The sequence below is a fragment of the Candida theae genome (assembly GCF_024610275.1).
Source record: "Candida theae strain CBS 12239 chromosome Unknown scaffold5, whole genome shotgun sequence".
Taxonomy (NCBI): Eukaryota; Fungi; Ascomycota; class Pichiomycetes; order Serinales; family Debaryomycetaceae; genus Lodderomyces; species Lodderomyces theae.
The window spans coordinates 83,421-101,159 of NW_026261451.1; the positions used below are offsets into that span (position 1 = coordinate 83,421).

Here is a 17,739-nt window from a genome sequence, read left to right on the forward strand (position 1 = left end):
GATATGTCCTGTTATAGATAGGTTCTTCTGTTGTGGTTATTTTTTTTTGTCCTTCACTGTTGCGTGTTTCTTCTGGCTGGCTGTTGAACCAAGAAAAGCGTGTGAGTTACAAAAAAAAAAAAAAGAAATGATACCGCGTCGTATAACTTAAGCCTCTGTTTGGTCCCATTGGGAAATCTGAAACCATTTGCTTTCGATCGGTTGTGAGTCCGACAAAACTCTAATGGCTTTCGTGTGTCAAGATTTTAAACCTACCTCTTGGGCTTTTTGAAATTCAAGTTTGGGAAAACTAAGTCGCACTGTGAAACAGATCTGAAACGTTTTAATGGCTTTAAATTGGCCTTGCATGAATGTGTGTCAGTACCGAGCAGTGTCGATTGGTTTCTGTGATGTCTGTGAGTTATTCTTGGCGAAATCACTCCAAAAGCTCTATCACGAGCTGGGATCGAGTCAGGGGAGCCAACGGACCTTAAACTGTTATCTTTCACGGAGTTACTGTTTGTGAGACTGTCAACGATATCATAGCTGTTATGCTGCACTGAATTAGGGTCCTTGAGTTGATGGTCATGCCTATTACTGAATAAAGAGCTTTCCATTAGATCTATCTCCAAGTCGTTGGTCAATTCGTGAGGCTTCAAAAATGTTGTGGGGTAGTTTATGGAAGTTTCATCTCTCATCGTCTCCTCTTCCTTTTTGGCTCGACTTTCGTTTGGTGTTGTTTCCCTATATGTATCATTTTTCTCGTCCAGATCACTGTCAATCGATTGAAACAACAATTCTAGCCGTTTATTTCTAAGATTACGTTCGGCCAAGCTATTTGTGTCTGTTGGTCCTTCTTGATTCAACTCTTGCCTTATTAGCCAATCAATTGAAAATAAGTTAGGTTTTCCATTGTCTATATCTTTTGATTCTTTATCTCTTCTATTGTGTAGTGACTCTAGCCGCTTGAGCTCTGATGTGGTGACCATGTAATACCTGGCGTTGATGTCGAACTTAGGAACTGGGTGATGTTTTTGCAACACGCAAATACGAATCGAATGTGCGTGTATGTCTACACAAAAAAAATAAAATAAGACTGATATGACGTGTGTATACAGCATATACAACCTCCACAAGTCGAAATTACACGACCTTATCTTTCTCCTCTCGCACTGTGTTCAAATTGTTTGCTTTGTATGAATATCAAGACCCTAATGCAGCAGTTCCTTATAATTAGGGAGCGGAATCTGTTTGTGTTCCTTAGTACTTGGGCACATATGTTGTTGTATGGAGAAAGTGTGTTTGTTTGATTACAGATTATATGTGCCTATCATGAGAAATGCGTGTCCGTTATCTTTCGTCAAAAGCATCCGACACAAACGAAAACAAAACACCCGCACGCACCTCCCTCATTCCTCAGTATCTTTCTCCCTTCTTTTTCTTTCTTTCTCTCTCTCTCTCTCCGCCCTTTTTTGCTATAGATAAATCCAGACAACTACTCAACCTCGCTATCCATCGTTCATCACTCAATCAATATAATAACTAACAAGGTGTATGTGTTAAACAATTTTCTTTGTTGATGCTCTTATCAGAGAGCTTTTTGTCGTTCCCCCCTCCCCTTTATTTGTTTTGTTTTGTTTTGTTTTTTCTTTTCTTTCCCTTTATCTCCACAATCAGTCATTGCGAAACGCCACTGTTTTCGGTCACTTCTCTCTCAATCGATTAAAGAGCAAACAACAAACACATATTCTTTGGTCATCAATACACAGTACTAACAACAGTCGTAGCCACATTAAACAGATGAGATCACAATTCAAAGACGAGCACCCCTTTGGTATGTATTATTGTTGACCTTACATTTGCGCACGTTCTTGTCTTCAACAAGAGCAACGTTGACTTTGATTACTAACCAATACACAACTAGAAAAGAGACAAGCAGAAGCTGCTAGAATCGCACAGAGGTTCAAGGATAGAGTTCCTGTCATTTGCGAAAAGGTTGAAAACTCTGATATTCCTGAAATTGATAAACGCAAGTATTTGGTTCCCGTTGACTTGACGGTTGGCCAGTTTGTTTATGTTATCAGAAAGAGAATCAAGTTACCTAGCGAAAAGGCTATTTTCATATTTGTCAATGATATCTTACCCCCAACAGCTGCCTTGATTAGTACGATTTATGAAGAACACAAGGATGAAGATGGTTTCTTGTATGTGTTATACTCAGGAGAGAACACCTTTGGAGAAAAGGTGTCCATCAACTTGGATGAATTGGACTTCAGTGATCTTCCGGAAGATCTTTAGAAGAGTAAGATTGATATGATACTAAGACTACTGTATTTTTTTTTTTTTGGGGTTTTTGTTCAGTGTTTAGGTTTCTCATCAAATGATACGCAGAAATTGTTATACGTGTAGTACAAATGGACTGTCATAGTCTTGAGTTTAGATCTTGGCAGCACTACTGAGTGATTGGAATCCACAGGGCCATATTGGTAACGCTCGGGCCGCAATAGTTGGGGCCAAGAAAGGCAGACAGTTGGCTAAAGCCGGCAGGGCATTGAATGATTGACGCGACCCTCGAACGTACATGTGTGTCAGTTGTGATACTCGGTACTGCAGATGTCTCTAATGAGAGCTGCGTATTACAAATCGCCAACCTCTTGATAACACAGGGCAATAGAAACTACCTCTTTCATATACGCACTCGATTACAAGTTATTTACACTACCCCTTCCGGCAATCTGGAAACAAGCAAACACTTCAAGGCCAATCCAGTCTGACTGTGGATGGATACGATTACAACCAAATTGGCTGCAAACCATCAACAATCTCTTTGGTTGCCATGAATCTGCAATCAAGATCAAGTGACTGTTCGTGTTACCAATAATAAATTGGTAGAGTGGCGCCGTCAGAAAAGAGAGGGAGAGATGGGAAGGCTTCGAGGTCAAGACGAAGGCCGAGAGAAGCTTTCAGAATCCATTCTACATATAATGTCAATGGATTGGGGCTGCAGCCCTACTTGTTTGGGTTTGTGCACGTGTAAGATTTTATAATTTGTTTTCTCACCACAAAGCTTCCGACGAGAAAGCTTTCCTTTTTTTTTTTTTATTTTTTTTATTTTTAAGAAAATAGTAAGCGCATCGAAATTTTTCACAAACTGACATACATTCTCTTCTTTTTACCATCAAGAACTGAAGATCAAAAATGGCTACGTATGTGGATACAAATCAGAGGTCCAGCACTCTTTTTAAAAGAGATTTGCTGAGACGGGGATTGAATAAGACATGATCCTTTGCATCAGAGTCTTTCGAGAAAGGAAAGGGTTCTATTTTTATTTTTTCATATCCAACCATGGGAAAATTAGATTGTCTTGCAGCTTTAATATATCTTCGTTTTAGCCAATGCCTGATACGTCTATTTTCCTCTGAGTTTTGAGAATCTATATCGATTGTGGATCAGAATGAACTTGGCCGTTCAGTTCTGTATCCGTGTATTGCCTTTCCGGTCCAATACAAAACAATCGATGGATTCGAAATTGTTCTAGAGGAGAATTGTGGAGTTATCTACAGGTTGCTGGAAAGAATATGTTTTGTTCTTTCAAGGTTACTAACTGTTTATTCTTTAGTTTATTGAACTCCATTGCTAAGGCTATCAAGCCAGAAACTCAACAAAAGAAGGAAAAGGCTCAACAAAAAACCGCCGAGGAAAGAGTTGCTGCTAAGAAGACCAGAAGAATTGTATGTACACACTTTGATTTCCATGCAGTCCTCGAATCATTTTATTTTTGAAGATGAAATCAAACCAATGCATAATGGCTAGCTTCGGCTATGTTGTCTTTCAGTTAACCATCTTTCGGGACTGAGAAAATATCTATAATCTTGAGGGTTTGCACAAGTGTGAAGTTGTCCAGGAAATACTAACATTTAAATCTTTTAGTCTAACAAGGAAAAGAGAAAGGTCATCTACGACAGAGCCGCCAAGTACCAAAAGGAATACTCTGATGCTGAAAGATCAGTCATCAAGGCCAAGAGAGATGCCAAGGCTTCCGGCTCATACTACGTTGACGCTCAACCAAAATTGGTTTTCGTTGTCAGAATCAAGGGTATCATGAAGATTCCACCAAAGCCAAGAAAGGTTATGCAATTGTTGAGATTGACTCAAATCAACTCCGGTGTCTTTGTCAGATTGACTAAAGCTACCTCCGAATTGATCAAGTTGGCTGAACCATACATTGCCTACGGTTACCCATCATTGTCCACCATCAGACAATTGGTTTACAAGAGAGGTTACGGTAAGATCAACAAGCAAAGAATTGCTTTGTCTGACAATGCCATCATTGAAGCCAACTTGGGTAAATACGACATCTTGTCTATTGAAGATTTGATTCACGAAATCTACACTGTTGGTCCAAACTTCAAACAAGTCAACAACTTCTTGTGGCCATTCAAATTATCTAACCCAACTGGTGGTTTCAGATCAAGAAAATTCCAACACTTTATCCAAGGTGGTGACACCGGTAACAGAGAAGATTTCATCAACGCTTTGGTCAAGCAAATGAACTAAGCGTGGGGATGGATTTTTTAATGCTGTTGGATCTTTTTTTCTTTTTTTTGCTTCTTCTTTCCAGGAAGGTCTGTAAATATTTAATAATATAATTTTGATCTTTCTAGATTTACTATTTTTATGTAGTTTTATTAATGGAAATTATTTTGTGTTTTATAATCACCAATCTATACATTCGTATATAAACTTCTCTACTGACGGTATGGCACTCATCAAGTCTAGTAGTCCTGGGGATCGAGTTTTCTCCTCCTCCTCCATGTAAACAATACCTGAGCCTTTACCAAACGAACCAACCATTGGCAATAGAAGATAGTAAATTACCAGAACTAAATTCACCATGAGCAAAAACATGCAAATTATACTCAACACAGACGTTAGTAGTAAACGTTTGTTTTTCAATTCATGTCTGTATTTCAAAAAGATGAAGCTTTCTTTAACTATGGGCAAATTTTTGAGAAAGTCCTTGAAGGCGTTTGAACCCTTCTCAACCGGTAGTTTACTTTGTAAAAACAGCACCACTTCATTTTGTTTCTCAATTTCCTTCTCCAAGGTCTTGAACGCCAAAGCAGTCTCTTTTTCACGTTGCTTATACTCGATACACGCATCTTTGAATTTCTTACATTGTTGAGCCAGCTCGACCAATGCTGCATCTTTATCAGCCAATTGAGCAGCCAATGATCTCTCGCCATCTCCCCTGTCTCTGTGACTGGCGGTTAAGCTCTTAACACGAGTATTTAGTCGATCAATCTCTCGCGCTGATGTCCTCAACTGGATCTCCTTTTCACTATTGGCTTGTCTCAAAATCGCAACCTCTTTCTTTAAATTTTCAATTTCTTCATCTTTCATCGACTTTGATCTCAACTCCGCTGTATCCTGGTGCCTTTTCCAAATATGGAACGTGTCATTTTGAGCAGTTTTTGAAGTGTTGATCCTCGCCCAAACAACCTCATCTGTCAAGCCATATTTATTTCGTAGCGTACTTGCAAATTCTTTTGGGCTGATCAGACTCATGATGACTTTTCTCGCGTCTGACTTATTGAACTTGGACATGGGGTTCTTGGCTACAAAATCGCTAAGCGAATCTCGTACAATTTTGGTAAAAGTAGAATCAATCGCCAATATTTCCTCCATCTTTGTCACAAGAACGGGAACTTGTTTAACGTAAATCTTATCCCCGCTTCCAACACACTGCTCCCAGCTTTGATTTATTAGATGCTCCAATGCATTTTCGCAAGTCATCGACGTGGATGTCATTGTTCTGCTAAACATAGTGGCGAGTGCTATCCCGTTGCTTTTGGAGAGTATGTAGATTTGTTTTTGGTAAACAAAAGAATTCCTATAAATATTTGAGCGCGTATTTTATTTTGCATTTAACTTCTTTCGTACTTGACTATATACAAAGATCAGTGTCAATGCGAGAGCTCAGCAGCACTTTTCGCATCTGGGTCTTTCAAATGAGGTGAATTTTGGGAACTTATGTCTTTTGCTGTACCAATGAAGATCTGCTGCTTTCTAGAATTTTGTACGTTTTGAAGATCCACCTCATCTTTTGTGCTCTTGTCTTTTACAGGGACAGGGTTGTCTGTTGAGGTATTGGTCGACGACGACAAGTTTTGCACACGAGATAGGTTTTCACTTGGAAAAGCAAAATTTGTGGATCCTGCATGATTTTGAGTGGTCAAGTTTGACTGACTAGCATGCGCATTTGACCGATCACCGAGCTCAGCGTTAACGCCATTTTCAAAACGAATCTCTTGAGTACTTTCGTTCGGTGGGTGAAAATTAACGACCAGTTTGTTGTCTTTTATGCCAATTTCTACTCCATTTGCATGCAGAGCTTCAATGCCATTTTCACGCATAGCAGATTTCCAATTCGTCATAGGCTGAATACCATTCTCTTTCCCGGTGAGCTCTGTTTCGATTGCACCACCTGTACCAGTCTCAAGCTGTTGCTGTGTAGTTTCCTCAGACATGGCGGGGACAGACTGTGCATTGCTTTGTTTCTTTTTGGCTACGATATCTTGTTGCGCCAATCTCGTGTGACGCAAAACTTTTTGAAACAAGTCAGTAATTTGCACTCCACATCCATACAACTTTCGCAATACAAACATCAACTTTTCAAATCTAGTTTGTTCGTTTGGCTCATTCAACACGTCGTTCAAGTTGAGACTACGAGAATAGCTGTTCAATATATCAATCAAGTCTTTCATCGCTGTCATTTCGTTGACTGGGACTGCCTCCAATGCTTCACCATCGTTGTACATATCGATCAACTCATCCATGGACAACTTGGTCATGAGATACTTATCCTCAGTTTCACCCAGACTCAACAATAGACAAATAGGACATTTGTAAATTTCTTCCTTAGGTTTACTAAAGTCCTTGACACATTGCACGTGATACCACTCTTTGCATTCGTCGCACTCAACCATGGTTCCATGTTCATATTCTCGGCAAACACAGTAATATTTCGGATCATCATGCTCATTCTCTTGGTGACTGACAAAGGAAGAAGATTCCTCAAATTTGTCATCAATGGACAAACTAAATTCACATTTGTAGACAAGCCGCTGGACCTTCTCCACAAGTTTGGCATTGAACGTGAATTTGGGATTTACACTGTCACGAGCTATTGTATTGTTGATAGTTGTTATGATCCTGACTTTCTCAAGTTTTTGCCATTGCAAATCTGACCAACACTCAGTTTTTTGCAATGATTCTTGAATTGAGCTAGTTTCAAACTTCAACCCGCTGTCGATAATTCCATTATACAACTGCTTTAGCTCGTGGTATGCCAATTTTCCACCTCCCTGTGTGTCCTTGTATCGAGTTATTAATTCCAAGCTTGAATGGACTTTAGATAGCTCTGAGTAATTTTCACTTGACAAGAACAACTTCTCCAGAGTGAAGCTGTCAACTATCGATCTCAACTTCTCGACATCCAAGTCATGTACAAAGGTGTACTGCAAAAACTTTCTGACATCATTGTTGAAAACAATGCTTTGGTTCAAAATGACTTCAATCAGTTGTATATATTCAAGGTCTCCCGCTGCTAGAAGTTCCAAACCTGAATTGTAAAACTCTTTCAAATCGTCAATCGAAAACACTTCTTTTCTGTCGGAAAAAGGGTCCACTCCTTTTTCAATCAAGTTGTACGTCTTGATCCATCTCAATCGATTTCGTATTCTAATGATGAAATCCAACGACGGGATATCCAAGCCAAAACTTTCCCCAAGACTGATCAAATCATCAAATTCCTGCAATGATCTGCCCTTCTTTGCAATTAGTGAGCGGCTGGCCTTGTCAAAATTTTGAATCTCCGTTTTGAGTTCTAAAATCTGTTCAATCTCTGGACACGTAAAGTTCAAACTGGAGATTCTCTCAACGAGACTTGCTAACTCCTTCAAAGAAAATGCACGCTCCTGATGCGCTAAATCCTGTCCATTTCTAATACGCTGCTGGTGTTTGAGGGCCAAAACATTTTGACATTCTTCAATAAATTGAGACGCGCTTGTTGTAAAATATCTCAAGTTTTCTAGGTATTCACCAAATACGCGCATTCGTTGCTGATCGTATGATTGGCCACCAACAACCGAAGTTGACGAAATCGATGAATTTATCTTGTCTCCCTCGTTGAGCAACACTTTGTACTGCTTCAATGGTATCTCATCGCCCTCAGCCATCAACGATTCGTAATTTTGAATCCATGACTCGAAATCAACCGAATACTCACTTAAAACTTTGTGGAAGGTTTTAAGTTTTTCATCCGAATGAAACAATTGTAACTCAACAACAAAGTTTTCCATAAATTCAGGTGACGATGAGTAATGTAAAAAGTTTTCCATTGATACAAACATGGAGTCCTTGGAATCAACATCAGTAATCATTACACGAGACGGAAAAGCAGCACCATAGTCGTCATCAGCAATTATATCAGACAAAGACTCCTCAGTGACATTTGTCTCTTTTACTTTCAACTTTCTTATTTGGTCCCTCAATTCAATTTCTTTGAGATACAAACCTTTATAGAGGTTTGCAACTTTTGAGAAAACATCTGAGTTGAAAGATATGCTGCCTCCATTGTCATAAATTGATGCAACAGTAATAAGGAGTTTGAAGATCAGAAAATTAGACAATATACCCTGTTTAGTTAGCCACTTTTCTCCGTGTAAAGCGTAATCTAGCCACAAGCTAGATGCAAAATTAGTCTCCTCTGTAAAATTGAATCCATACGATTGAGCTGATGAGTAAGTTTTAGGAAACTTTATAATAAATTCCCCAGGATGCTGCACTGTTGTTGTGTATCGAATATTGTGATAATCTAGCAATTCCGGCGTTATCCGTAAATCTTGGTTTAAGAGAAGCTCTCCTCGTTGGCACAAATTTGCAAATCTCACATTGCGATGTGGGAGCTTGTGATCCGCCTTTGTATTCACTGAGTTCTCGATGGCTTTGATCACTAAATCCGTTTCAAGTTCTTCATTACTGGATCTAAACAAAGCTGTGCTTACGCTCTCGGCTCTAGATATTTCGTTTCGACTCATTGCAGATGAAGACGTCAAATCTGTATTCACATCTTTGACTAATCGCTCAAATTTGTCAAATTCTGATTCTGGAATAAAGTACCAACGTTTTGGAGCTCCAAAGAAATGGTAGTTTATGAGCTGAGTAAAGTGATCCTCACATGTCCAGTTCTCGGTGCTGAAAGTCATGCCAACATTTACCCTAGTTTCTGTCAATTCTTGATTTCCCACATCGAATTGGTTTAAAGTTCCTAGTATAGCATTTGGTAGAGTTGCAAAGTTGTGAAGATTCCAGGGGTATAATGCCGACTCTATAGTTTGATCTATATTGTCGACCCTGTTGAAATCCCAAGGGTTCTGCTGTGAGAATACATGAGGTGTGGTGTTTGGGTTCTTTGAATTTACCGCCAGTTTTGCGTGAGAAAGACTCAATAGGTGGTTATTAAGCGCATTCTTGAAGTTTGCTATGTCATCACCAATTCTCACAAAACCGGAACCATGGACAGAAGTTGGCAAGTCCTTACCCATTTCGAGTTCAATCCCATTGGAAAATACCAGGTCAATGTCGGTATTTCTGGCATATCTCCAATATAGGTTTTCGAGATCTTGGAACTTTATACAATCTCTTTGACTAGCATCTGGACAAAACAAGTGTCTATTTTGATGGATTATGTGCTCTTGAAACTTTATGTCTTTCTCCATAAATTGTCTTAATGTATAGGAAGAAGCAATTTTGGGGACATCCGTAGAACAAGATTCATCTTGATGATCTCGTATGTAGGACAACCCCGCCTGAAGCAGAGCTTGAGGTGTTATGAATGCAGTTACTTTATCCGCTGCCTTTTTGTTTCGTTTCTTGTCAGTTTGTTTGACAACATAAGTGTTGGGTTGTTTCACATCTATTAGATGGGGAGAATTGGCCAACATTCCTTTTGAAACCTTTGTATTGAGCTGGCGTTTAAACTGTTTCTCCGAACCAACAATTCGAGGTGCATAGTACCGATTATCAGCTCTTTGTTTTTTTTCGGGCGTGTCTATGGGTTGAATATTTCGCTTACTACCGGACAGTAGTGTTTCCAAAGTTGACTGCTCTTCCTTAACTAAACCCATACTTCGGTTGGCAAGATACAATTCGTAAGGGTATAGAATTTTTTGATAAGATGCCTTTAAGGAACTACTCAAGCTTGTCATGATTTTCCCCTTGTAACCCAACTCTCGTCCTATTTGAGCCCAAAGTTTTTTGTTGATCACTTCGATGAATCCACCTCGTATGATTACTGATTGGTATAATTTATACAAGTCTAAGGGCCGCTTGTCAATCATTGGTAACTTGTTCAAATGAAACTGCAAATTGGCAGTGCCATTCTTTTCTTTTGCCCTTGTTGCATCAACATCCTCGAAATAATTGTGTTGATCACTTTGATGGAATTGAAGTAAATTACGGTGAAATTCAAGTCTTACTAATAGCTCGTCACTTGTAGGATTGTTGAGTAACTTGTTTGTATGGAACCAAAACAAATCTGAGTTGACTTGATTCGTAGTTTGAAACAATTTCTCATCCTTTGATGGAAGTTTGACCTTGACTGCTCCATACTTGCTGCCCAATTCTCGTAGATTGTCAATGAAAGAGATAGGGTCTTTCGCCTGTTCTTCACTCAATCGCAAAAACGGAATTTCATTTTCCTCCTGATAACTTGTCGGCGCAATAGCGAACTTGTTTGGTATCAGGTCGTAGTTTATTGCTGGCGAGGCCTTTAATTTTTGTTGTGATATATTGAAAGGACTGTAGTTGAAATTCGAAACTTGGCCGTTAAACAAGACCTGGTGGTGCACATCGTCACTGACTTCGAGGTGTTTCAAATCCGGCAAAGTTGATGTGTCAAAAAACCTGGATGATTTAGGAAAAGTTGAAATTTGGTTGTCTATTGGTGTAGAATGGGGATTGTAAAAGCTATGCAGATCATGTGGACTTCCACTTTCAGTCGAATATAGCGCCATGGTGTGTTTATACCTTCATGTGGCCCACTGTGGTGATTGAAGAATCTTTAAGCAGATATTTCGTTTGTGAGTCGATTGGAATGGGGTGTAGAGGAAAAAAAAAAATTATTCAACGATTCTGGCGTTGAGAACGAGGGAAGACTTTGCAGCAGGAGCAGTTGCCTTTACACTACAAATCTGCAGATGTTTTGAAATGGACGAAAGAGTGCAATGTCCTGTAGATATATCTGTTTATAAATTATACTCAACTGACATATATACCTATCGAGCTTACAACAAAGCAGCAGCAATAGCAACCAAACCTGCAGCAACACCAGCGGCATTCTTAGCACCGGCACCTTCGTATGAGGTGACATTTTGATAGACGGTAGAAGTGGTATCAATTTCAAGTGGAGCAACAGCTACTGAAGATGGTGCTTCGGATTCAGCTGGAGCGGCTTTAGCAGGAGCTTCTTCTTCTTCAGGAGCAGCAGTCTTTTCACATTCATCACAAACGGTCTTTGTGATGGTAATTTCATTGGTGGTGTATGAAGTTGGGATGACACATTCCTCAGTAACAGTGATGGTCTTTGGCTCATTGACCTCAATTTCACTGGCTTTACAAATATCCTGGTCACAAACAGTAATGGTCAAGGTGGTTGGTTCTGGACAGTAGGTGGTGTATCCGGTTACAGTAACATCAACAGTGACGACAGTACCGTTGGCATAAGCAGCGGCTGAAGCAAAAGCAGACAAGCTGGCGACGGTGACTAATGAAGTGAATTGCATTGTGTAGTAATAAAGATTAACGAAAGTAAGTAGTTGGAGTAAATAACTTGGTGAACAAATGTAGTTGATGAGGGAAAAGAAAAAAAAAAAAAAAAGAGACAAGAAACAATGGGATCAGATTCAAGTTGGTGGTTATTCGAGTACACTTATATAGATTTCCCGAGAGTTTCAAATTTTATTCAGTTTAAACTGCAAAATCAAAGTTATTAATCCTTTTTGGCGTCTGTACATAGCTGGAAGTATCAAACGAGTTTTTATTTTTTTTCGCCCACAAAATCATATACGATTACATAATCCATGCAAGCGTCTCAAATAGGTAGCTGCACTCCCTAATTGGGAAAGAAACTGGACGTATTGGGATCATTCACCGACCATATACACGCCCAGCCAAGCAAAAATAAAACTTATTTTTATTTTTATATAAGCTCTTCGTGGTATAACCTTTGATGAAAGCTAGGCAAAACCCGAACAAAGTGAGTTTATGTAAGCTGTAGGAGATGTGGACAAATAGTTCTGTCCCGATTGGAAATGTGGTCGATTGCACAGCGTAGGCGGCCAAACGAAAACTAAAAAAAGATATATCGAGTAAGTGATCTGAAAGTGAGCTTATGGATTATAGAGTCATCTATCAGTTAGTGCTCTCGTAACTTCTCATAAACTGCAATCTAAAGTTTCAATGCTGGTGGATAAGCGCGACGCATACCTGCAACTAATTTGTAACAAGACAATAAACGACCAGCACAGCGCTAGCATAAAGAAGAGGACACAAAAGAAAAAAATGAATACTATCATTAGGTTGGTTACAAAAACAAGACTGGGTTATTATTCATGAAGCTTCTTACTGAATCCACCAATAAAACCCATCCCACAAAATCATTGTCTTTTGAAACTCATCTGATGCAACATCAAATACTGGGGTGACTGTTGCAAAGAGAAAACTAAGATAGAAGAATGTGATGTGCAAAATTGTGGGCTCTCTCTGTAACTCCCTACACATTGCACACAAAATTCACCCCCAAGCGCGTCGTGCATATTGCAACACCACTCTTACTCTCATAAACGCCTTTTTCCGAAATCACATCGCTTCTAAAGGGTAAGAATAATTAATTATAGTGTTGCTAGTGTTGCTATCTATGCTGACCCTCTACAAATGTTATATCTCTTATCATGCGTGGTGTTTTTTTTTTTGTGAATTATTCCCCCCACCCCACACAAATTGAGTTAGAGGCACTTACTACGCAAAGAATCTAACTGGCTATCTCTTGCCTCATACCGAATTCAGTTTTTAGTACTCGAGAACGCCATCAGCAGGAAATAGAAGAATCGATAGTCACGGTCTTTCACAGTAGTCTTGTGTAAGGCAAAACGTAATACTAAAAACAACTAGATCCGGTAAGGGTCAAGAAAATATAGTCTGCCTTGTTATGTTCATGCATTTTCTAGGCAAAAAAGGGATGCGCAGCATTTGTTGCGGAAGAAAACGCACAGCCTCTACTTTGAAGCGACACTACGAAACTACTGTTTTTATTCAAAGTGTAAAATATAACTGTCTTGTAAAAAGTTCACAGGCGTCTACCATCTAATTTCCCGGGCTGCAATTCTACCACAAAGGTTGAGCTGAGCTGACCAAATGAAAAGAAAAAAAAAATAATTAGGGTGGTGGGATTGGTATTCAATCAACGAGGGGAATACCCGAGTGAGTAATCGCCTTGGATCCAAGTGTTGAGCATTGCCAAGGAGTTGCTTGGTTGATCGTATGGAACCATGTGACCAGCATCGTAAATTCTCAAGAATGTGAATTTTTTGTAATTCTTCACCTCACCGGCTGGCTTTTTTGTCCCTTGAGCTTCCATTGCATCGTCTACAGCAACTGCACTCTTTGCAGGAACCCAAGGTTTCAAAGGCTGATTGGCAAATGCCTCTCCGTGTTCGTAGTCTAGCTTGTTTACCCACGCGTAATTTCCTAACCAGTTGCAAATGTAATCCTTGTCACCAGCGTAAATCAAAACTGGAACGTCATGGTCTAATAATTCTGCTACGTATTGTTGGAATGGCTTAAATTCATCTCCATCTAAGATGAAATTTCTGAATACCGTGTCATCACAGGAGGTGAAGATGTCAATGTTGGATGCACCAACGGCCTGTTTCACATAATCCAAATTCAAGTAGTCATCAACATAATTCATTTCCAAGTAACAGTTACCCCCTTCCTCGGCGCAAGGTTTTCTAATGTCGTATGGGTTCAAACCGGTGTCCATGTACGGTTGCAAAAGTTTGAGATCACAGTAATATTGAGCAGGAACGCAAGAAAATGCGTTTTGAAATTTGTAACACAATTTAGCTAAATTTGCGCATTTTGGGTAGTCGCGCTCCATCTGATCGCATTGCTCATCCGATAAAACGGGCTTGTATCCACCTTGACCACATGCCATTGGTCTATATTCACCGGCCTGGATCAAGGGATCCGTTATTCCGTTACCTATCAAAACCGATGCCAATTCAAATGAGCGGTCGGCATTGTTGATGATTTCACTAGCAAATCTTGGAATGTAATGTCCAGCATATGATTCACCAGCAATATGGAATTTGTTTTGAAGGAACTGGGGAAATTTTTGGAAAAACAACTCCAAGAATACATAAACGTCTTTGGCGGCTGTGTCAGTGTTTCTGACTTCGTCGCCACCCGAGTAGGAATAACCAACACCAACAGGTTGATCCAAAAATATGACTGATGCATTTGAGTTCCACGAGTACGGATTGTGGACTGGCTCTAATGTCGAGTTGATTGAGGAGGGACCCAATTCAAAGAACAACCCCGTAGCACTGCTACATCCAGGTCCACCGTTTAACCACAAAACAATCGGGTCATTCTTTGGGTCATTTCTACTTTCAAAGAACCAGAAAAAGTAGTGGTGGTCAATGCTTTCCACATCAATGTATCCAGTATATTGTTTGACGGTATCAAGTCCCAAAACTTCAGGATTGGTATTTTTGATCCTCAACGAATAGTCACTAAATTTGCTACTGGACAAGATTTCGAACTTGGTGGAGTCCTTGTTCTCAGACTTCAATTTCTTCATTGGTGAGTCTAATTTCAGTTGGTACTGTTTGATCAATTTGGCAATTTTAGAAGGCGATAATTTATCACGCATATCTCTCCAAGCTGTGTTCAAAATCTCTGGTGGGTGACTCATTTGACGAAATACAGCAGAAAGATCAGCATTATATGATGCTTCATCTTCCATGTTTTCGTTCATCAACAAAATTTGCTCATTCTCAGTGTTGAAAAGATTGCTGAGACCACCAAAGAGGGCCAGAGTTGTAGAAGCAACGGCAAGCACTTGAAGAAGCGTTGATGTCTTCATTGTGGAAGGTAATGTATCCTAGCAGGTAGTAGAAGGTTGCCACTGTATCCAATCGGTGCGTAGTGGCAAGCAAGAATAAACTACTCAATATGTGCGTCCTTTTCGTGGAGGCGGCACCAGAACGAGAAAGAAAAATTGAGGAACGGAACGCCGACAGAGAAAGCGGAATTGCTGTCTAAAAAAGAGGAAAAGACCACCAGGCTCACTTTTTTTTTGGGGGGGGGGGACAAAGATACAAAAGTCTTCGTCCAGGCACGCCTTGGAACCTTACCTGATAGTTTCTTGAAAGATTACTGAGAACTGCCGCTAACTCGTCTGGACCGTCAAGCAAAGTATATTTGTAGTGGTTATTCACCAAGATACACTACCTCTGTCGATTTTTTTTTTCTTTCTTTCTTTCTTTTTTTCGTAAACAAAATTGAAAACATTCCACAGTCTTTTTAATTTAATCAGCTACAATATCCAAGTCCTTATGCCGTCCCTTGTTCCAATTACCACAAGTTCCAGGACTATTGTACCGTTGAATAGTTCCACCCAGAGTGCGCTGCAGTTTGGATTTGGCCAATACCAGAGTATAGGAGCCAACTATGGGTTGTACGGGAGTTATGCACAACCACAAGCAATTGGAACTAATCATCGTGGTATAAGCGAGAAGCTGAGAATTATCATGGCATTGAAATCCCAAATACTCTCAGAGGTTGATTGGGCGTTACAAAGTTTGGCTAGAAATTCTATCCAGCCTTATTTACAATTTGAAGAGGATAATTTTATAGCCCAAGAGTTGATTCAATATCTATACAAACCATATCAGTTAGTGCACGACAAGAAGTACTGTTCAGTGAATCAAAGCACGCTTACTCATAGCTTGGATGCTCTCTTGACTTTGCGTAACTCCGCTCAGGATTTGAGCAACCAGCAATGGTTGTCACAAATTACCGGGTTCAAGAAGCAGTTGATTGACATTTTAAAGTTTTTGTCGGGGTGGTTTTTCCAGCCTGCAAAGAAAATAGATGAATTAGTAGGTTTCGAAGACCAATTTTCGGAAACTCTAGCATACATAATTGACTTATTGGAGCCATTGACATGTTACTACATCAACAACTCAAAACATGATGTTCTCTTCACCACTTTACTTCAAATTTTATGTGTCACGGATGATAAGAATTTGTTCATAAACACTCTCAAGTGTGTTTCCCACTTACTTATAACATGGCACAAAAACTCCAAAGGGTCGGATGAAGATGATGAAAACAGTGACGACAACGACACTGGCAACAACCAGGCACTAGATCAAGAGGAAGATGACACCAAAATTACCAATAACTGCGTGGATGCTCTTACTGATCTGCAGTTAGAGCACATAATCAACACGTTGTTGGTTGGCGATAACGATTTAAACAATGCAGTTTTGGACTTTTTGAAAATGTATCTATTTTCTGAAGCTTTGCACAATGATCATCCAAATTCAGTAAAAGATTCGCAACGATTCAGGTTGAGGCACTTATTGCAGCTATCTACTACAAGAGCAAACTACGAAACGTTGGTCAAACAGCTCCCGTTACTTCTTGTGTCAAATCTTCCGTTACTGGAACCAGTGAAGCCGCAACCAGTGCCTAACACGATTCTCACTAGACGTACCCAGCATTCAAATGCGCCCCTTGCGGCGCCAGAGTTGACCAAGGACTTATACAGGATTATGCTTCAATTCCCTGAACCAGCGAGGGCAACCACCTGGTTACATTGTTGCTACGAGCCAACAACGAGTGAAGAGGTTGAGGTTACTCAAATTTCAATTTGGAAGTCATATGAAACACAGTTTCAGGAAATTTGGAAAGTGGATGGAAGAGACCGCAGTCCTAATTTGCATCCGTTATTACCTGCTGTTGACTTTATAAAGAATGTGACAAAAGCGTTCCCCAATGCTGAGGCCAAAGTTTTAACCATCCGTGTTGATGGAGAAGAGCAGCCCAAAAAGAAATTCATCATTCAAGGAATTCAACCGAGACAATTCCCCGTTAGTATCGAGACTGGAAATTACGAAGCATTAAGATCTATTTCAGAAATTTCTCACCAGGAACAATTGACTACTTTATCGATTGGCCATTTTGATTCTAGAAGATTCCAAAATTTTGTTGCATCTGAACTGGAGTTGATATTGAGTGAAGATAACAGAGTATTCCCGTCACACTTGAACTCTATCAATGAGTCTAGCCGTGAGATTTTGGAATATATAATTCGCGAGGTTTTGGACAAGGAGCATGATCTCGATCATGTAGCTTCTAATATTTTCAGGCTCCACAATAGCTATTGGTTACCTGACTTGGTATATGCTAACCCGTCTTTAGTTGAATCGGGGATTGTCAATATCGAATGGCTACTGTATCTTTTATAGCTGTACATAGGAGATTTAATGGAAGTTCCAGTTTGTAATGTAAATTTCCAGCGAGGATGTGAGACAAGACGAAGAAGGAAAGCAAAAAAAGAAAAAAAGAAAGAAAGAAAAAAAATCATCATCAGAGTTTTGACTGTGTTAGGTGATACATTGAGAC

At 39.7% G+C, this 17,739-nt stretch overlaps 8 protein-coding genes across 8 annotated transcripts; 3 read left to right on the forward strand and 5 right to left on the reverse strand. All coding sequences in view use genetic code 12, as the record gives it.

Annotated features, from left to right (window-relative positions):
* Positions 1–251: 251 nt before the first annotated feature.
* KGF57_003775 (uncharacterized protein) lies at positions 252–968 on the reverse strand (the record flags this gene model as incomplete). Its single annotated transcript, XM_051753229.1, has 1 exon — positions 252–968. The coding sequence occupies one exon, from the start codon at positions 966–968 to the stop codon at positions 252–254; it is 717 nt and encodes a 238-aa protein (XP_051607639.1).
* Positions 969–1,779: 811 nt separating this feature from the next.
* Positions 1,780–2,277, forward strand: AUT7 (ubiquitin-like protein; the record flags this gene model as incomplete). Its single annotated transcript, XM_051753230.1, has 2 exons — positions 1,780–1,813; positions 1,904–2,277. The coding sequence occupies 2 exons, from the start codon at positions 1,780–1,782 to the stop codon at positions 2,275–2,277; spliced, it is 408 nt and encodes a 135-aa protein (XP_051607640.1).
* Positions 2,278–3,177: 900 nt separating this feature from the next.
* Positions 3,178–4,536, forward strand: KGF57_003777 (60S ribosomal protein uL30; the record flags this gene model as incomplete). Its single annotated transcript, XM_051753231.1, has 3 exons — positions 3,178–3,185; positions 3,599–3,710; positions 3,910–4,536. The coding sequence occupies 3 exons, from the start codon at positions 3,178–3,180 to the stop codon at positions 4,534–4,536; spliced, it is 747 nt and encodes a 248-aa protein (XP_051607641.1).
* Positions 4,537–4,695: 159 nt separating this feature from the next.
* On the reverse strand, positions 4,696–5,805 carry KGF57_003778 (uncharacterized protein; the record flags this gene model as incomplete). Its single annotated transcript, XM_051753233.1, has 1 exon — positions 4,696–5,805. One exon carries the CDS (start codon positions 5,803–5,805, stop codon positions 4,696–4,698), a length of 1,110 nt encoding a protein of 369 aa, XP_051607642.1.
* A 140-nt stretch (positions 5,806–5,945) lies between these two features.
* On the reverse strand, positions 5,946–11,057 carry KGF57_003779 (uncharacterized protein; the record flags this gene model as incomplete). The annotated part of the gene is made up of 1 exon (XM_051753234.1): positions 5,946–11,057. The coding sequence occupies one exon, from the start codon at positions 11,055–11,057 to the stop codon at positions 5,946–5,948; it is 5,112 nt and encodes a 1,703-aa protein (XP_051607643.1).
* A 270-nt stretch (positions 11,058–11,327) lies between these two features.
* On the reverse strand, positions 11,328–11,825 carry PGA26 (Pga26p; the record flags this gene model as incomplete). The annotated part of the gene is made up of 1 exon (XM_051753235.1): positions 11,328–11,825. The coding sequence occupies one exon, from the start codon at positions 11,823–11,825 to the stop codon at positions 11,328–11,330; it is 498 nt and encodes a 165-aa protein (XP_051607644.1).
* A 1,676-nt stretch (positions 11,826–13,501) lies between these two features.
* On the reverse strand, positions 13,502–15,190 carry PRC3 (carboxypeptidase C; the record flags this gene model as incomplete). Its single annotated transcript, XM_051753236.1, has 1 exon — positions 13,502–15,190. One exon carries the CDS (start codon positions 15,188–15,190, stop codon positions 13,502–13,504), a length of 1,689 nt encoding a protein of 562 aa, XP_051607645.1.
* Positions 15,191–15,662: 472 nt separating this feature from the next.
* KGF57_003782 (uncharacterized protein) lies at positions 15,663–17,582 on the forward strand (the record flags this gene model as incomplete). Its single annotated transcript, XM_051753237.1, has 1 exon — positions 15,663–17,582. One exon carries the CDS (start codon positions 15,663–15,665, stop codon positions 17,580–17,582), a length of 1,920 nt encoding a protein of 639 aa, XP_051607646.1.
* Positions 17,583–17,739: the final 157 nt, after the last annotated feature.